Here is a 20,651-nt window from a genome sequence, read left to right on the forward strand (position 1 = left end):
TGTCCTAACCCCGCTCGCTCGTTAATTCTCCCGCACAGCAAGAGAATTATTACAGCGCGCAAGGGGTTAAGCAAAAACACAGACCTACCACTAGGGTCTGCTATGCAGCAAAATGGAAACATTTTATTTTCTACATCTGCTCTAAACAAATTGACCCTTTCACAGCTACAGTACAAAACATTATCTGCTATCTACTTCACTTACAAAAGGCTGGTTTAGCATTCACTTCTATACACTTACAGCTCGCTGCTATTGCTGCCCAATTCCAAAATAGACAATGCCCAATTCCAAAATAGACAACACCTTTTAATCCTCAAAATTCCAATCGTCAAAGGACGGACATAAACATGTTATTCCATCCAGGATTCTTCCTGCACCTTCATGCATTCTTAATGTAGTACTCATAAGTCTCATGTGTCCCCCCGTTGAACCTCTACTCCAGTGCTTTCCAAACGGTGTGTCGCGACACCTTAGTGTGTCAGCTGCCGTCTGTAGGTGTGTCACAAAACATGGTCTATGCACTGCGGTCTAGGCATCATGCAGGATGTTACTGCGCATGCTACTGATGCATGACCTGTTCCTGCGAAAGAGGAAGAGTCTCCTGTGGCGGGGCAGTGAGCCGTGATTGGAGTCGGAGCATCACTGCTGCTTGCTGCCACCCTCCTTCAGACCTGTTGTAGTATGCGGCAGTAGCGGTGAGTAGACTGCCGGTGACTTCAACAGCGCAGTGCTCTGCGCCACCCCATGCAGTCCTGTTCAATCTAGGTCAGGGGGAGGCCAGCAGCACCATCCCATGTGGCCATCCGGCACTCACTGCTGCTGCCCTCCCGCAGACAGTGGAACCTCCAACAGTGAGTAAAGACTGCAGCGGCTCTTGCTGCTGCTGCCCCTGAAGACTCCTGCCCCCGCACACCCTTCCAAGCTTGCGCAGGGGGGCGAAAGCCGCATCACCAGTGACGCCACTTCACATGCTTGCTGCTCCTGCAGCACTTGCTGCTGTTGCCCCCCCGCAGACCTATTCAAGCTTACACAGGGGGGGGTGACAGCAGCATCGCCAGTGACGTGGTTCCTGCAGCTCCACATGCTCACTAAAAACCTCATACATCTCATTAAAATAGTGAGTGTTGCTGGTTATATTCAAATTGTTTTAATTCTTGCACATATTTACATATTGTTACTCCTAAATGACAGCAGTCTTCGAAATGTCTTTATGTTATTATTTTACAAATCATATATATTTGCTAGTAAAACTCAATTACTGTGTCGTAAAATGATACATATCTAAAAAGTGTTTCACCAACATGAAAAGTTTGGAAAGCACTGCCCTACTCTTATGACCTCTTTAATCCCCATCTTGTAAGGTGGCATTTTTAGTCACCATAACTTCACTCAGAAGTGTTAGTTAGCTTCATGCTCTAACCTTTCTTCCAAATACACAGTCATTGTGCTTCTGCACACCAACCCTAAATTCTTACCTAAGCTATTCTCACAATCTCACCTTAATCAGTCCATTTAATTTTTTCCTCAACCTCATTCTGTTGCATAAGAGCTCTTCATACATTAGATATCAAATAGCACTTATATTCTACATTGTCAGAACTAAAACAGAAAGTCCAAACAACTTTTTGTCGCCTTTTCACACCCATTCATAGGCAACACCCCATATATCCAAATCAGTCATAGCCTGATGAATAGTAAAATGCCTTCAAACTTGCTAAGCTAAGGTCAAAATACCTTTACCTGTTCCTCCCAGAGCACTCTCTACTCACAAAAGGGAGAAAACATGGCCTTTTTAGGAAATATTCCCACAGATGTCGCAAGTAAAGCAGCTACATGGTCCATTCCACAGACTTTCACCAAACATTATAGCATGCCAAACAAGCCAATGTAGGACAGACCGTACTAGTCCATTTTTCAAACCACTGCAACACCCACAGATTAGCCGCCACTTTTAAGGAGGGACTGCATTGCAGTCTATGCAGAACATGTATATCTACAGTCACACATGCGATCAAACGGAATATGTTACCTTGTAAGCATCTGTTTGTGGCAGGTAGTGCTGTAGATTCACATTCTCCCACCCTCCTCCCTGGACACCTGTGGCAGTTGCAGTTCCTTACATTTACTAGACTTCACAAATTATGCATTAAGCATGGTCACTGTATTACTTACACATTATTTACACTCCTTTCTCACCCGCCTGCGGGAAAGCAATGAAGTCGATGCCCGTGACCATTACCAACCTTGTGACTCAAAAGACTTCTTTGAAGAAAAAACTACTTACACAACTCCAGACCCAACACTAGATGGCAGGAGTAGCCGTGCATATGAATCTACAGCTCAACATGCCCTAAACCGTTACTTACAGGGTAAGCAACATATTCCTTCCTGCCTAGATATGTTAGCGTTGTACTTGCCAAGATCCTGTATTTGCATTTCCCAGCACTCGTCTTTTCCTGAATGGCTTGAGAGTTCGATTTGAGAAAATACCCAATCAGCCTGTGGTAATAATAGTTTATTATATCTATAATTCACTGCAATGTTTAGTTTATGCCCTGTACACTAATCTAAAGTGCAGACTAACCTGCAAGGTGAAGTAGGTTTGGAGTGAGGAAGGGAGGGAGGCATGAAGACAGGTAGGAAGGGAAAGGTGGATTTGGGGCTTGTTTGTTGTGGGGTGGAGAAAGAGTTAATAGAAGCATGCAAGGGTGATTCAGCTTAATGGTAGCAGTATTAATGTTCTGAATTTGTCTCCTACTTTCAAGTAGGCCTTTGCTGTGTAAAGTAGACATCTTGGGGTCTTAATCTTAAAATACACTTGTCAATTGAGAAGAACAGCCCAGGATAGATTCGTGTTTGGGTGTAGGTATTATGACTCTCAAATGTGCTTTTCTCTAAGTGCTGGGCTACATGAAAACCAATCAGATAGTTAAAAACGGGGACCTTCCAGTCTAACGCCTCTGTTAAGTTTTTAGGTCTCGCTGAGCCAGGGCTTGCGCTGCTCTGGGAGACATTTAGTGTGTGGCTCCAGAAAATGCTACCACACGCTTTTACTTGTGGCGGCCTCGAGCTTGCGGTGACAAGCACAAGTGCGGGAAATGCCCTTTTTCTGACATTTTTCTATTCCAAAGTGCAGCCTCGGGATGGAGGGAAAAAAAAGGTTGTAAATATGAAAAATAAATGCATAACTAAATAAAGCAAGACAGAGTGGTTGCAAAGTGGCCAGATTGATTTTATTCACATCCAAACATATCAGCCTCACTTTACAGACTTTGCAGTGAAGCGCTACTTTTAATTTCTCGTCTTTTTTTGAACAGCATTGTTGTCCCCAGATGGGGAAGTGCAACATTCCTGGATGTATTGCAATACCTGGTTGATGGGTGGATTGGACAAAAAATTTGTACCTCTGTGTTTATGGATGTGGTCTTTTTAAACCATACTGTTTACGTTCATTAAATATAACAGCAATGGACATTGAAACGGTTCCCTTAAGGGCCCTGTAGTCATGTCCTTAACTTTTCAGGTAAACCCACTCGCTGTTTTCTCAATAGTGAGTGAGAGATCATTAAGGTAACCATGTTGATTCTGCTTCCATTTCACATGCTTTACTTAATCTTGCACACACTATGAGTGTTTGCTTTAACTTTTTTTTTCAGGCAGCATATTACTCTTATCAAATGCATAATGTGAATTAAGTCGCATCCTGGTGTTTATAGCGGGGCACAATTGGGTTTTAGCTGAAGGCAGTGTGAGTTTTTCTCAGTGGGGCAGTGTGGTGTTCAGTGGGAGGAGGATGTGGCACTATGACCAGAGCTGCCGACTTGGGAAGAGCCTTCATGACCAGTCCACCAGACCACTCTCCTGAGGGAGCAGATTCCCAAGCTAGACCTTAGAAAGCCCCACTAGACCTTCAAAGCCCGGGTGTCTTAGCACCAGCTGGTGGACCTTTGTAGTGGCAAGTGTGGGTAAACCTTGAAGGCCTGTCCACCACAATCCATACTAAAGTTCACCTCCAGCCTTGCGGGCAGGCCTACGAAGCAGCACACCCTAGGGCAACAGTGATCCAGTCACTGTGACTCTGTCACTGAGGTCACATGAACCATGAGCAGGTTAGGGCGGTGCGAACAGTGTGACCGCACTGGGGACCTATTTCGAGTGGGTGCGTAGTGTTTGCAAATATATTATGGTTTTAAAAAACTTGCTGCTTCCTTCCTGGCCTCCAGCAACTTTCAGCAACAATAAAAATGTCATGATCACTTTGGTGATTAATGTTCTTCCTAGAGAGAGATCGGAGTTTTGTCTAGTGGAAGAGTGTACCATGCAGATCACAAAGTGGACATATTGATAACTAGGTTAGTAGGTTACTGCTGGTGTCAGAGACATCCTTTTAATACTTGCAGTTTATAAGTTAAAATCCTAATCTAGAACAGTGAGCTATTAAACTATACTGCCTACTAGTATGGTTGTCATGTGGCTTCTACACCTTGTCGTCCTTTGTCTTATGTAACATTTCCTATACAGTGATTTACACACGTATAAATGATTGTCTCTGTGTAGTGTCCGAGGCGGAGGTGATCTTTGGGGGCACCAACAAACATTGTTGCACAGGGCGCCACCAGCACTAAAGCCGGCCGTGCCATCGAGGCCAGTCTGCCTCACCTATTGGTACCTCCATTGGCCTTGTTTCAGCAGTAGTAGCTGCAACTCACCAAGGATCAGCAATGCAGGATTTGCACACACACCAAACTAAGTTTGCAAACTTCACACTCTCTGCTTCATGCACAAGCACTTTTAACATGTGCTACCTGCTCTGGAGCGTAATGCAATATATTTTCTTATACTTTATTATTTAAACATTTTTACGCGTTCAGTTTCTGCAAAGAATCTGCCTTATTATTATCAGTATAATATACAAATGGAGCAGTGAGAAAGGTGATCAGTCAACCTTTGCAAAGGGCCGTCCACTTTGCAGCAACTCAAGTCACGTTTTTTTAGTAACTTTTTATCCGTTTGAGCTACAAAATGATTAGTTAAAACTGCAAGATTATGCAGTGGATGATGTATTATGTGACAAATATGGCAGAGCAATAGTTATATAGAATACATTTGCAAACTAGGATATTTTGCCATTAATGTTTGAACTGATCTTGTGGAAGAAGGTAGAAGTGCTAAACAGAGAAACTGCATGGCTTGGAGACAAATGGCTTATGATTCCACTTTTAAGCGTATTTGGGACATTGTGTGATTGGAAATATATTCCACTTTGTGAATGTATTTAAATCACAATAACTCATATTAAACCTTAAATAATCAAGTGTATCCATTGGTTAAATTAAATAACACAGTAAGCTGTAACTGGTCAGTGAAATGCCAAACAAATACTAAATATTGCGATGTTTGGCACATTCTGGCCACACCTCTGACTACGCCCACTGATCCAATCCTTGGGTTCTCCCCGCCCTCGTAGTCTCCCCCCACAGTTCCCCTACTTTTTTTCCACCACTTCGACCACTGGTTACAATCATGGACTTGAAACAGTGCAGCAAGGAGATGTATATCTACTCTGTGCGGTGAGGAATTGTAAACTCCGGAAGTTTAACTCTTCATCAACCTGAGATTACGCTCTCTTGCGCTACGTCCCTCTCGTTTATTTTTTTCTCTCTCTCTCTCTCTCTTTCCTTCCTTCACTGCCTCTCTCCCTCACTCTAGACCTCTCCTCTTTCTCATGTACTCATCCTTTCTTTATCTCGCACTTTCTCTCTCCATCTCTGTATCTTCTCCCCGTGTCTCTTTTTTGCTCTCTGTGGCATTTTCTCTCTAAAGCACACAAACTCGTCTTTCTCCGTTTATCTGTTTCCTCGGCCCACCCCGAAACTCTTGCCTTTTCTTCCCTATCAAGTACTGTTTGAACGATGCAAGAAAAATATGATATCTTTATTTAAGGTGTTAAGAATATCGTAACATTTACATCCAGAAAGTCAGATTAGAAATATATAAAATGTTTTATTTTATCTATATCCCTAGAAAACATTATAATTTCTAATATTGAAAAGTCTTTTCTCCTAATGAAAATTAAATGTTAATTTTTCTGATCAAAGCATGTATTTTCAACACACGCTTTTTAATCAATGTGTGTAATTTTGAGTTCCATTTAGCTTCAGAGCCGTGTGGGTGCAATACAGATTCTATATGTTTATCTCATCCGTTTCTGGCAGCCTACTGTAACTCGTGCAGACAACTTGTCCCCAAATGGAGCTAATCACCCGGGACACCTACCCTTATTCCTTACAAACTTGCCACAGACAGTCTCAAAGCTCTCCCTGCAGTGCCTCTTGACCAGTCTTGATGTTCTGCTCGCTCTGTGAAAAGACAACAATTCGAACAGCTAAACATGTCAAGGCTGACTCCGGAACTACGGGGCATGTGTTTGCCAAGGACAACTGTCTGGCTTCTCACGAGAGGAGCAGTAACTTATTTGCCTGTCCAGTTTTGCATGATTTTCTTGTCTGATTGGGACTTTTTAGTGCCGCCTGTTGGGTACTGCTTTGAGACAATATCTCAAGATTAGGTGTCTGGGGAAGAAGTATCCCCTGTGTCCGATAACTCTTTTTATGGTGTATAATCTATATTCTGCAGATTGTTCACCCCTCCCCCTTCTCTCCTTTTGAGGTTGGGCCAGTACTAGAAAGGTTCCATTGTAGGTAGGGGTTGATACGTACATCTGTCTAGTTTCCCCCTCCTTAGGCTTTGGTTGGCCGCCAGGAAAAACAAGCATTGACATAGCAAATAGGTCCTGCCTTTGGGACCTTATTAGTGTTTAGCCATGCAACAGTTGTTGCACCAAGGATATTGTGCTGCATAACTAAATACTTATAAGGTCCCAAAAGCGAGACATATTGGCTATGCCAATGCTTGTTGCAATAGTTTACTCTGAAATATATATACTAGCAAAAAAACATGCCCCCACTAAATAGTAGGTTTATGTGCTTTTCACAACTATTTTGCATGGCCATTATCGCATTGGCTACCTTTCTAATGGCAGTCCAAAAATGGTTGAAATAACTTAGTTTTGTGGTTTGTAATGGAAAGAAAACACCTCAAAGTTTGGTAGGGACGTAGGTCTAGGGGAATAATGGAAGTCCTCTTGAGTATTTACAACATTTTCCAACTTCCAAGAGTAAGCCCAGGGTTTTTGAACATTTCAAAAAAGTTTCTAATCTACTCCAGATGCAGAAGCAGCTCTATAGATGTAGATTGTTGGCTTTATTTTCAGCGCTTTGTGAATCAGCTTTTTTCAATGACCCATTTGTGTTGCAATTGTTATAAATTGTATAGTCAGTAATTTTTGCAGTCAGCTTTTCACCTTTTGATACTGATTGTTGTTTTATAGTGCGATGAACAAGAGACCTACAATAAACTTTACGGATTAGGCATCTTAAAGTCAGTAAAATAATATTTACTTCTTCAAAAGGTTTACTTATTTGTTTACTGTATGCCAAATTCGTCAGTGGATGTTCTTTGATAACACTGTGCACCCACAGTAATTTTCTGTGTGGTTTGCTATAAGTCTGATGAATTTCTTAGATAAACAGCATAACCTAAAATAAAAGTATATGAAGAGCTTTATCTTCTCCAGTTGTCCCAGAAGCAAAATGTTGCTGATTTCCTAGGTGAATGATTTTTCACTAACATGGACCTCTCATGCGGCAATGACTCTTGATGCAATGTGGGGATAAAAAGGAGCTACTGATCCTCCATGGAAGCATGAGGGACTGAAGTAATGATCCCAGTAGTAGCCCATATGGTGAATAATCCAGTCTAAAAAATTTGTATACAAATATGCATCTTCCTCGTGATGACATTTTCAGTTGGATGTCTACTATTGGCTAAGAAGTGCTGATGAAGCTACATTCTTTAGTAAGTAGAGAAATGCACTTTTGTTGGGTTAAAATTGAAGAACGCTCTGCAGCATAAAACACCCTTACCAGAAATAAAGCTTTCATTTTATATAGCGCGTATTAGCATACTCCAGGCTGAATCGATTGATGTTGTTTGGCAACCAGTGGCATTTGTGTTTCTAACTAATTTGCACTATTTTATTCCAGATCCCAATATTTGGATCCCACAGAGGACCAAGTGGGCAAGTCATCCAACAGAGGGAGCATTCAAGAAGACAGTATGGATCTAAAATTCAACAACTCCAGGAAATATGTTTCTATTAGTATCCCATCTAAATCTGATGGCATGTCGCCACACATCAAATCTGTTGACGATGTTCGAGTGATCGGCATCAATCTCAGTCATTTCCAGAAACCTGTGCAGTTTTTTATTTGTGTTGCTGGAGTATTCGTATTCTACCTGATATATGGTTATTTACAGGTAAGGCATATTTGATTGTAACAAAAATGGTATACCTCTCTATATTAGCTGGCAGTATCTGTGTTAAGTTAGTTTAAGAGTAGAAAGACCAAACCAGCATATTTCACAAAATGCAATGAAAGAGAGCAGGCATGCATTACATCTTAACAAAAGACTATGTTATATCCCTCTTCAGTCAGATTATGCACCAAACTGGCAAAGTCAATTTAAGCATGCTTTTCCACAATCCGTTTACAGCAGCAGCCACACAAGTACTATGTATAGGGAAACAGGTGCCTGAAAACAAAACAGATAAAATGCTGGCTCACAAAACCCTACAAATAAGGCCAAAAATCTACTTCTACAGGTTTTCTCCTGCATCTGGAATAGATTTCAAACTTTTTCGGAATTCACAAAAACCCTGGCATTACTCCTGGAAGCTTAAGGTTTTTGTAAATGCTCAAGTGGACTCCCGTTCTTGCTACAGGCAAAGTAGTTTCTCCGTGGGGAAAACCTTTTGAAATACAGTTCTTTTAATTTTTTGGGGATTCCCATTGCAAGGGTAGCAAATGGGATAACGACCATGCAAAATGGGTGTGAATACCCACCACCACAAGAATTAAGAAGGATGCTGTGAACCTTAAAGTTCTGGCACATTACTATTCTCTTTGAAACATAGCCTGGTTGTGAGTGTTAAATCAAACGTCCATCAGGGCTATGTGTATGCAATGTCTAGGATGGGAATGGCTCCACTTGACTTAACTCTTGGGCCCACATGTTTCCTATGATTCCTTGTTTTAGCCGACTTCTAGATTTTGGTAAACTGTTACTATTGCTTCCTCTGTGTCCACAAAGGGGAAACAAGGGGAAAATAACTCGGTGTCAAGGTATATATTGCCTTCACTTATCGAACACACACGATATCCATGAGCTAAAGTCTCAGTGTCCCTGCATTCATAACAGGTTTGTTCTAATTGGGACTTTCTATCAACAAGGCTTAAAGCCTTCACTCCCTTGGAGGTAGCATACTCCATCGTTAATTTGTCCCCAAAGGATACAGTTTAAAATAATGGGGCTTAATTTGACCCATATTGAGAGGTCAAGTGAACGCCCTTTATTTGAACTCTACCACTTGGGGACAAAATAAAGATTGTTCATGCCCACTAAGAGATAGTTTTATATAACATTTCCTTAGCCCCTCTGATCCCTGAGCCACCCACCCACCCTTTGGATCTTCTCATTGGCATGGGCATCCAAAACGACCCTGATACTAGTTGAAAACAAATTATAACTCTGACGCTCCTGATAATAGATTACAGCTTTCACCTGGATCAAAGAGGCCAGGGCAAAGACTGACATTTGCAAAGTGATAGTTGATAAGTGATTGCAGAGAACAGACATTTTAGTCACTTCTCCATAACTGGTCTCTGGCCCTTGTGGTAGAATCCTATCTTTCTCTCATAAATGGGACAGTTCTCTTTCCTCGGACTCTTACCAGATGCCTATAATTAATTCTGTGGTGGCAAAATAGATTATTTTACAAGGATACAGTGATAAAAGCACCAAAATGTAGGTTCCGGTGAGATAACTGATTGGCATTTTAACATCGCCCGATTGGAATGCGTCCCCGCCCTTGCACTGCCCATGCCTGCACATCCGGAGAAATCTCTGTTATTATATTGATATTATCATTATTAAGGAACAAAAACTAGCAAACTACAGAAAAGAGACAATACAGGAAGGGGAGATGAAAGCCAACCAGAGCTCCAACCAGATGGGTCAGGACAGAGCTAGCACATCTGTTTAAACCAAGACACAGAGGAGGGAGGCAGCATGCGACCTACTGGTATAGGGTCACTAAGCAAGATAAGAAGGCCAGACCAGACTTACAAAATGCTCCATGGCTTACACTCAGTGGTTTGTGAAGGGCCCTTTCATGTACGGGATGCCAATGCAGATTGTGTTTGCCTGAAAGACACAGACATATTTTTTTAGACCATTCTCAAAGGTTATGATAGTTGTTATCCAACGCAGATATTGTGTGTGCCTACTTATTGTTCATGCTTAGAAAATGATGGTTACAGCAGTGTGGGAGGTTTAAAAATATCAATTTTGTCATGCACCACAGCATCGGGGATGCTGTGCAGTATGGCTAAAACCCCTAGGAAAGCCAATAGGTCCCAAAGCCAAAACCTATTGGCTTTTCCCATGCTTGTAGATGTATCCTTCTCTACTGGCCACGTGCCTGGGAATAAAGTGCTGTTTGTACCCTTATTGAAAAAAACTAATACGGATCCCACTGTGTTGACCAATTAGGCCAATTAGAGGCTGATCCCTGTACTTCTCTTTCTTGCTAAAATCACGAAAAGCATAGTTAACCACTTCTCATCTTAAGTTGAAGCCAATAATTGTCTTGACCCTTATCAATCCACCTTTCCCCCAGGGTTGGTACTAAATCCAGGAGGCAATGCTGCCTTTATTTTCTTGGATACATACCCTCTCTGCCTCAGCTTGGACAAATTTAAGTTCTCTCCTTTTGAAATTCTTCTACCTGGTCCTCTGTTTAGTGGTCTTAAGACAGTGGTTCTCACCTAACCCGGCTTCCTTTGTCCACAATCTTGGCACCTTTTTGATGCTCAGTTCTTCTTAACTCTGATAATGATCAGTTTAATCCCACCTGTATCTACATTTTGTGAATAATAGTTCAGCAAAACCACTGTCCAAGCACATAGCTCGATTGGATTACTGCAATGATCTTTTTGTCAAACTTTCTTGCCAGATTGCATTGTCTTCAAATGCTGCCACACACCTAACTCTGTGCTTGAATAGCTGTTATCATATCTCCAGTCACCTGACAACATTGCACTGGGTCCCTGCCCATAAGGGATGTACTTCCAAAGCTCTTTTCCTGTGTCACACGGTTTTTCACTCTGTTTCACCCAACTAAATTAATTTCTACATTTAACACTGTGATACAGCTACAGCTATTTTCTTCCACTCTACAAAATTGTTGCCCATGCCGATGTTTAACATGGTGCAACTCGGAGGCAGAGCCTTCTTTGTCTCCACTTCTAAAGCACAGAATTCTCTCCCTTCCCATCAGTGCTGCAATGACAACAAAGCTAGTTGCTAGGTCTTTAACTCTTGAGTGACCCCATTGGCTTGTGACTACTGTAACTTTGTTTGCTCTACACACTTTGTTGGCAGCCAAGTTCTTCAACACTCTCCAACCAGCTACTTACATATTGGAGCGAATGACAGCTTCCATAGCAAAAGCGCCTCAGATAGGCTTCATTCTATTAAGATGCTTTTTGTCTGAACTACTGTTCACTCCCCAAACACCAGCAAAACGTATTTAATTTTCTCCAGGACTATAACCCTTATGGCGTATTTAGAAAACTTCGTGCTAATTTTTTCTTAGTAAAGATACATAGGCAAGATCAGATAGGTGGAGGTATTGCAGTTATTTCTAAGAAAGACTACAAATGCAAAATTGAAGAACTCTTGATATCTGATTGCGAAGCGCTGACTTTTACACTTGCTCTCAATTATAAATTTGCATTTTCCTGGCGTTTGATTTATCCTCCCTTGGGATACACTGGGAAATGGTGCTCTTCTTTACCTGATGTACTGGCTCCTCACATTTTGAGAACGTCGAAATCTTACTTTACTTGGGTACATTAATCTTTATCTCGACGATTTGAAGAGCTCTAAAAATGCTTCTTGCATTGAGGATTTTTAGGTACTTAATCTGGTTCTTAACTCATTGCCCACCCGGTTTTAGTCGATGGTGCCGGGGCTACATTCGGATGCCTGATGCTAACGCTTTAATGTTTTTAATGCTTTGATGTTTGTAACTTCCTACGCTGCATGACTACGATGCTGCTGTTATACTGGCCTTGCTAAGCCTATAACCGTTGCTTCGTCTGACATGCAGTCGCCTACTGCATCGCGGACTCATAATATCATCTTAGATGGGGGCTTTCTTATTAATGCCAGATCGTTGGTAAAGAACAACATAGCTTTTAACGATTTTGTGGCGGCTAGGAAGCCCTCATGGGTCTTTATTACAGAAACATGGGCCTCTGCCTCCTCTGGTCCTGAACTAGCTAACGCTATCCGAGAAGGCTATGCGTTGGCCAGAATGGATAGGGTTGGGCGTAGAGGTGGAGGTCTGGGTATCCTGTATAACATCTCGGTCTCCTGCCGTATCGAAACCCTTTCTTTCCCCTCGGATCCCTTCCAGGCCATTTTCTATTCCCTAAATTCCTCTCCCTCGGCCTCTTTTTCAGGCCTCCTGATTTACAGGCCCCCGGGCCCCAGATCAGGTTTCTGCCACAAGTTACTTAACATTCTAGAGCCTTATTTTGGTAGGTCTAATCTGACGATCTTGGGTGACTGGAACTTCCATTTGGATGATTCAGGGTCTAGCGACACCAGCTGTCGGGTGGATTCTCTAGCGGCATATGGTTTTCTGCAACTGGTGGTCGGCCCTACTCACCAAGCGGGGCACAAACTGGATGGGGTCTTCTCTAACGATCCCAGACTAACTACGGGCCCCCCCATTCCGCTGGTGTGGTCAGATCACCTGGCTGTCCCCCTGGAATTAAAATCTTCCTCCCCTTGCACGGGGCCACGTCTCCCTAGGAGAAGGGAACCCAACCGGAACTATAGAAACATTTCTAATGATACTTTGCCCCCCCTTATGGCCAACAGCAGGACGACCCCCCAAATGGAGGTCCATGATGCGGCGTTAGATCTTTCCAATGCCATCGCTAGAGCGGTGGATCTACTAGCCCCCGCCTCCTATGGCTACTCTGCCAGAAAGCGACCCTCGGCCCCGTGGTTCTCAGAGACTCTTAGGCTTCTCAGACAGGACTGTAGGAAGCAGGAGAGGCTCTGGCGAACTGGTTGGGATTCCAGAGAAAGGGAAAATCACAAAATCTTGTTGAGAGAGTACAAGAAGAAGATAATTGAGGAAAAGCAGGCCTACTTCTCCAACATAACGGCCTCCCTCACTTCCTCAAGGGAATTGTTTAAGATTGTGGATTCCCTGTGTACCCTACAAACTCCAGACCCGGTCATTGGGTCTCAAGAATTCTGCGATAAATCTCGCTGTTCTTTCATACAAAAATAGCGGATATTTACACCTCTCTGGAAACTCAAAGGGACCTACTGGATCCCCTTCCTGTCTCGATTTCATCTCCTACGGTCTGTTGGACAAAGGACTCCTCGAGTAGTCTGTCTAATTTCCCTCTTCTTACTCCCCAGCTGTTGGACTTGCTCCTGAACAGAATTAAATCTGGCTCCCCACTGGATCCCTGCCCCCTTAGGATCCTGAAGGATTGTAGGGAAGTTCTACTTCCCCTCCATCTGGAAGTGATGAACCTTGCTATAAGGGAGGGCATTTTTCCAGTGGCCTGGAAAAAGGCAGTGGTCAAGCCTTTGCTGAAAAAGCCGTCATTAGACCCAGAGATATTAAAGAATTACCGTCCAATATCACTGTTGCCGGCTTCAGCAAAAATGTTGGAAACTCATCTAAACCTTCATCTAACTGCCTTTCTTGATTCTTCTGGCCTTCTGGACCCATCGCAGCATGGTTTCAGGAAGTACCATAGCACCGAGTCAGCCCTCACGGTGGTCGTTAACAATATCCGTACAAGGGTTGATCAAGGGCAGACTACTTTACTGGTCCTGTTAGACCTGACAGCAGCTTTTGATACCCCATCTCCCTGCATTTTAACATCTCGCCTTAGGGAGATAGGGGTAGAGGGCTCTGCACTTAGTCTGCTGTCCTCCTTCCTTAGTCAGAGAGAGCAGAGGGTCAAGTTGGGAGAGTTTGTGTCCCCCTCTAAACCTGTGTGCTGTGGGGTACCACAGGGGTCGGCTTTAAGCCCCACTCTTCTCAACATATATGTGGCCCCACTCGCCAGGTTGGTAAGATCTTTTGGGATGGAGGTGGTGTCATACGCCGATGACACCCAAATCCTGGTCTCGCTTTCCCACTCGGCGAGTACCTCCGTTTTTAGCTTCAGGAACTGCATGGAGGCAGTTTCACGGTGGATGATTTGCAACTCACTGAAGCTGAACGGAGAGAAAACCGAGGTTTTGATCTTTGGGAGAGACCAGGATGCCTGGTCAACTGATTGGTGGCCCCTTCCCTGGGAGAGTGCCCACGGCCCACTAAATCCGCCCGGAATTTGGGCGTGATGATTGATACCTCTCTTGCTATGGACCAGCAGGTAAACAGGACGGTCTCCACCTGCTGGGGCGTCATCAGGACCTTGAGGAAAATTACTCCTTATCTCTCCCTGAAAGCCCGTAAACAGACTGTAGTGGCCTTAGTCACCTCCCGGCTAGATTATTGTAACGCACTCTACTCGGGCATTAATTCAGGCCTGATACAATGGCTGCAGACTGTACAAAACGCGGCAGCAAGGTTCATTCTTGATGTACCCAGCCGCTCATCTGCTACTCTTGCCAGGAAGAGTTTGCATTGGCTCCCGATTCAGGTCAGGATCTCTTTTAAGATCCTCTGCCTTGTCTACGGGGCACTATTTGGAGAAGGCTCTGAAGATATTCGATCTCTTCTAGTCTCTTACACGCCCTGTAGAAACCTGCGCTCCTCCAGTAAGAACCTCCTGACTGTTCCCCGGGTTAGGAGAGTTAGGTGGGGTGGTAGGGCCTTTTCTGTTCTAGCCCCTAGGTTGTGGAACACCCTTCCCCCGGAATTAAAGACACAACCTGCCATCGGTCCTTTTAGGAAGGCATTAAAAACATGGCTATTTTCAGAGGCATACCCGTTAGCTAGCTACTGGTTCACACATCCTGGACTTATTCTTGTTAGGCGCCTTGATGCCCATGGGCTAAGTCTGCGCAATATAAGACTGCGTTCATTCATTTATTCATTCACCCATGTGACTGCGCATCTCTTGGATCCTATTTTCACCAATATTAAGCACTTGACGACAGAGCCCCCTCTTCCACTTTGCTGGTCTGATAATTTTTGCTGTGCATTTGAAGGTTTCTTCTTTCCTTCCTACAGCATGGACAAACTTGAAATCAGAATTCAGAAATTGGTCTAAACATAAACTCTCAGAACTTAATTAACAGCTGAATAGTACTAAACCCATCTTATAACAACAGACCGATATAGACCGTTTATCTCTGGCTTACTGATGCCATCAAGGCTACTCTGCCTACTACCATCAAATGTGCAGGTAGATTTCTTCCGCCAGACCCTTAGCTTACTGTCTCACTCAAAGTAGAAAATAAACGTTGTAAAGCATTAGAAAGCTGTTGGAGAAAGCTGTATGCTGTAGATGCCAAGACTGTTTATAGGGAGTCACTAAAAAGTTATCAGGCCCCCTGTAAGTCTGCTCAGGCCACTTATTACACAGAAAAAATCATTAATGCTCAGATTTGCTAGGAAGCACTCTTTAAGGTGATGAAAAAACTATTGGATATCAATGTAATCTCACCCACTCCCCTTCTTTCTCTAAGTCAGTGTGATGAGTTAGCTCTCTTCTTTACGCAAAAAGTTGAAAATACTAATCAATAAAACATCCTAAACCCAGGGTCAACTGAATCTAATTATCTGGTGCCTAAGGCAGTGTGCGGAACAACATTAAGCAAGTGGTCTCCTTTGGATATGGCACCTTTGTTAGCTGCTCTACAATCTATAAAATTTTGATTTGCACTTGATCCTCTTCCACCTGACAAGCTCAGGTTATTGGATACGCCCATTCTTACTTTGGCACTGGCGCTTCTTAATGCCTCATAGAGTGAAGGGTTTGTGCCTCAGAGGTGGAAGCACGTAATGTACTCCCCTCTATTGAAAAACACTCGTATGGATTCCTCTAGCTTGCTGAACTTTCAGCCTATTTCCTTGTTGCCATTTTTTTTCTAAAGTTTTAGAAAAACATGTGAATGCCGAACTCACTGCTTTTCCTGAGCCCCAAAATCTTTTTCATCCCACGCAGTTTGGCTTCAAGACTGAACTCAGCACTGACTCCGCTCTGTTGGGCGTTACATAACATCTAAGACAACGTCTAGATGATGGTGGCACCAGTACACTCATCCTTTTGGAGTTGAGTGTTGCTTTCGATACAGTGTCCCATTGAATCCTGTTAGCTAGACTGGAAGCATTAGGTTTTGCTGACTCTGCTTTAGGATGGTTCACTTCCTTTTCGGCCAGTGTGTGCTCTAAGCCACAAGCCCTGACTTCAGTAGTTCCACAGGGCTCTACTTTAAGTCCCTTGTTATATAATATCCACGTCCACCCCTTGGCGGATTTAGTAGAGAGTTGCAGGATTTCTCATTTGGAGATGATACTCAGATTATTTTCTCTTTATCATCGTCACAGAACCAATATTCTTAAATTCTGAACCTGGGCTTTAGTAAAATTTTGATATGGGTGAATAAGATCTACCTCAAGGTTAATGGTGTTAAGGCGGAGGTCATGGTTATGGGGAAGAACGCCTCTTGGTGGGGTAATAGACATTGGCCATAGTCCCCTGGGAAGCTGCCTACTGCAATTTTGTTTTGGTGCAAAACATGGGCATGCTCAGGTATAATAATCTTTCCATCAAACCACAAGTGACTATAATTACTGCCACCTATTTTGCAGTTCTCAGAGGGCTGAAAAAGATTATCTGGCTGATTCCTCCAGCACCACAGAGAACTGTGATTCCGGTCTTAATTACATTTGGATTGGATTATAATAATGTGCTGTATCTTAGTGCGGATACAGCTCTGATCCAGCGCTTTCAGATGGTACAAAATGCTGCTTCCAGGTTACTCTTTCACCTTTCACCTTTCAAAATCTGCCTCGGTCTCCCATCTGCTTTGGGAGCTCCATTGGCTTAGGACCATTAAGCACATTTTTTTTTTTTAACAACTCTTTTTATTGAAGGATCACAATATACTCGCAGCACTCCAAGCCCTGGAGGCACTGCAATCAAGTCAAGTCGTCATCATGTACGATCCACAATGTATAGAACTAGAGCCCGAAACCCCTATCCACCCCTCTACCTACCCAACCCCCCACCTTAACTCCCCCCATTCCCCCAACCCTCCCCCCCCCACACAGTATCCCCTTGTCTCCGTACAGTGTAAAATCAAAGAACACATTAAAGTTCCGTGTGCCATATCGCCCCTCGGTACCATCACTCTGGCACTGCATTGTCTCCAAGTATTGCTGGTGGTTCCAACCAAATCCCCGGGTAGTCTGCCCATCTTTTCATATCTTGTATTAAGCACATTTTAAAGCACTATGCTTTATGTTCAAAGCTAAACAAGGTCTAGGACCTCGTTATACTCAGGAATTGGTGGCTCCCTACCAGCCAACTTGGGCTCTGAGATCCGCAAACCAAACCTTGTTCTCGGTACCAATGTTTTGTTTAACCCATTTGAAAGGTCGCTCTTTTGCATATCTCGGCCCAAACTGTAGAACAAACTTTAGCCTTCAAAAGTTAAAAAGTTCACAAAAGGCATTAGACTGACTGACAAAACCTCTTTCCTTAGTTATGTGACTTGTTTCACGTAGCTTGGGACTTAGACAAAAACACCTTTATTAGCCACAATACCTCCTACTAATGACATATCTATCCATGACTGTCCCTCTAGCTTTTCTTCTCAATCCCAATAGCCTTAGGATGGTCTTCCCCCAAATTTTTCGTCTTACTCCTCCTGTTTTGCTGAATTAGTTTTTGTTGGCCGTTTGACTTTACACACGGTTCCACTGCTAACCAGTGGTAAAGTGCTTGTCCTTTCTCCTTTAAACATTGTAAAATTGGCTTACATCCAACTAGCACTTTTAATGTACTTGTAAGTCCCTAGTAAAATGGTGCTCAGGCCTGTACATTGAATGCTACTAGTGGGACTGCAGCACTCATTGTACCACTCGCTCAAGTAGCCTTTTTTAAACATGTTTCAGGCATGGCATTACATCCTCGGTGTGGCATTTGCCATTTTAACCTGGCAAAAAAACTTCCTTTTTTAATACATGTAAGTCACCCCTAGGGAGGTCAAAAGCAGTCCATAGGGCAGGGTGCATTGTGTTGAAAAAGTTGTACATGTACCTTAAAATTTTGCCTGTCCTGGTAGGGAAAACTCCTGCATTTATGTTTCACTACTGCAAGGCCTAACTGTCCCATAGGATAACATTGGGTTACCTTATTACATTTAATAAGTAATAACGTTTGTGTGGAAGCAGGTAGGAATATCATATTTGATCTCTGAGGAATTGTAATTTAAAACCGTCTTTAATGGTAAAATCGTATTTTAAGTCACAATTCTGAAAATGCCATGTTTAGAATGATGACATGTTCCTGTTCTAACAATTTGGTGCCTGCAGCCTGTTCCTGGGTCACATGACTAGGTGTAGTTGGCAGTTGGCCTTTGTGTATTTCTCTCAGACAATATCACGATGAAGTGTCTGGTTGTTGGCAAGATGGGCCATTCTGGCTTGATGGGAGATGGGGGGCGTGTCAATTACCACACTTGCTCTTAAAAGGCATTGGCTCAGTTCACTCACAAAGGGCGTCACACTAGTCATTGGGCCCCCAGGCAAACTGGGACCAGGTCAGGGAGGCCGAAAATTCCAGTTTTTTAGTAGCCTGATCCACGTATATCCTTATTTGCAACAAAGTTCGGGATTAGGCATGTCCCTCAAAAAGACCTGACTATGCTTAGGGAAACTCCACATATGTATACATCCTGTCATTTAATGTAGACAGACTACTCCTGCTTGAGCCTCCCCTGCGGCCACCTCTTTGCCCCTGGAAGCATTTTGTAAAAACTGTTGCTCATCGTGCACCTCTTTTTCCAGATGATTGTGTTTACACCGAAACTGATACTGTACCACCTGTGTTGTGTGGTGCAATATTGAGTTTGCCTACAGCAAACAAAATCACATGAAATCAACCACGAAACCATGAGTCCACCATGCATCTACTATGAAAACAATGTTTCTGCTCTATATCCCCTTCCCCCCTCTCTAAGCATGGCTCATTTTTCCTCTGGTGCTAGTTTCAACACCTCTTCTCACTCCTTAATCTCCTAACCTGACCGTTTTCTTTTTCTCACCAGTTATCATCTGTATCCCTGCCGTTATGCAACCAGAAGTGTTTCTAAAATATATGTCTACTCTGTGATCCTCATTTAAAGGAGTTAGCCTGTGTGGGGAAGAAACCTTTTCTCTTTGCTCAGTTTTGCAAACGAACAATAGACATTTCAGAATGTATCTCTGTTCGAGGATGTTTGCTTGTGTTTTGAGACTTATGACAACATTGAAGTGACAGTCCCTTTAATTAACTTTATATATGATCTACATTGGGTTACCTTCTAATGATATCTTCACTGCACTTTACATGTTTACCCGTTCAATGATCTTTTTGGTCTCTCTGCCTTAATCCTTTTTTGTATCCTTATCTTTTTCTTTCCTGATTTCTCTTTCTGATCTGTGTTCATACACACTATATACCCAAGTATTTTTTCCAATTATCTTCCAATTTCTTTAAATGATCTGAAACATAGGTTGGAGCTTGGGCTACTAAGGTCATATTTAGGTTTTACTTCTGTTAAGTCTAACTTTACGAAACTGATTTTAAATATTTTGGTTCAATAGTGTTAATATCTCTAAAATCTATGGATGCACTCGCGTCTATTTAATGCCCCAACTTATTATTGTATAGTTTCAAATAAACCATGTAAAGGTGCCTTATGCTTTTATTGAAAAATATTTATATTCATGTAGCACCTCTTCACATCTGGTATATTCATTCATAGGATGTATTAAAGTTGCCAGCTACATTTGAATACATGTATTCTATAAATATTGTTTAGAAATTCCACATTATAGATTTGAAGTACCGCTATTGTAAGGACATCAGCCATCTGAAAGATGTTATGCATGTATGCCACCCCAATTTACACCTGTTTATAAGCTTTATCTTCAAGTCTTATTTTCAAATGCCAATGAACGTTTGATTTCCTTTAAAAGGACATATTAACATGGTTTCCTTTCACCGTTACCTGATGATTACCACTTTTATCGTTATACTATATTCATATATATAAAGAAATATGTTTTCTAGGCTTTAAGCATGAAAATAGAAAGTTCATGATGACCTGACATTTTTTGTATGTGTTTTTTAATAGGAACTGATATTTTCTGTTGAGGGATTTAAGCCTTTTGGTTGGTATCTAACTCTAGTGCAATTTGGGTTTTACTCCGGATTTGGATTAGTAGAACTTCAGCTCACCCAAGACAAGAGAAGAAGGTATGTAAT

The 20,651-nt window shown here is 42.6% G+C and overlaps 1 protein-coding gene across 3 annotated transcripts in view; it reads left to right on the forward strand.

Moving 5' to 3' along the window:
- Positions 1-20,651, forward strand: part of SLC35B3 (solute carrier family 35 member B3) — a 271,605-nt gene that overhangs the window by 101,065 nt on the left and 149,889 nt on the right. For all 3 annotated transcript variants that reach the window (XM_078688079.1, XM_078688080.1, XM_078688078.1), the window contains 2 exons: positions 8,106-8,379; positions 20,521-20,642. In XM_078688079.1, the coding sequence (XP_078544205.1) occupies positions 8,106-8,379; positions 20,521-20,642 (396 nt within the window). The remainder of the gene's footprint in view (positions 1-8,105; positions 8,380-20,520; positions 20,643-20,651) is intronic.

This window comes from Lissotriton helveticus, chromosome 4_1 (genome assembly GCF_964261635.1).
Source record: "Lissotriton helveticus chromosome 4_1, aLisHel1.1, whole genome shotgun sequence".
Taxonomy (NCBI): Eukaryota; Metazoa; Chordata; class Amphibia; order Caudata; family Salamandridae; genus Lissotriton; species Lissotriton helveticus.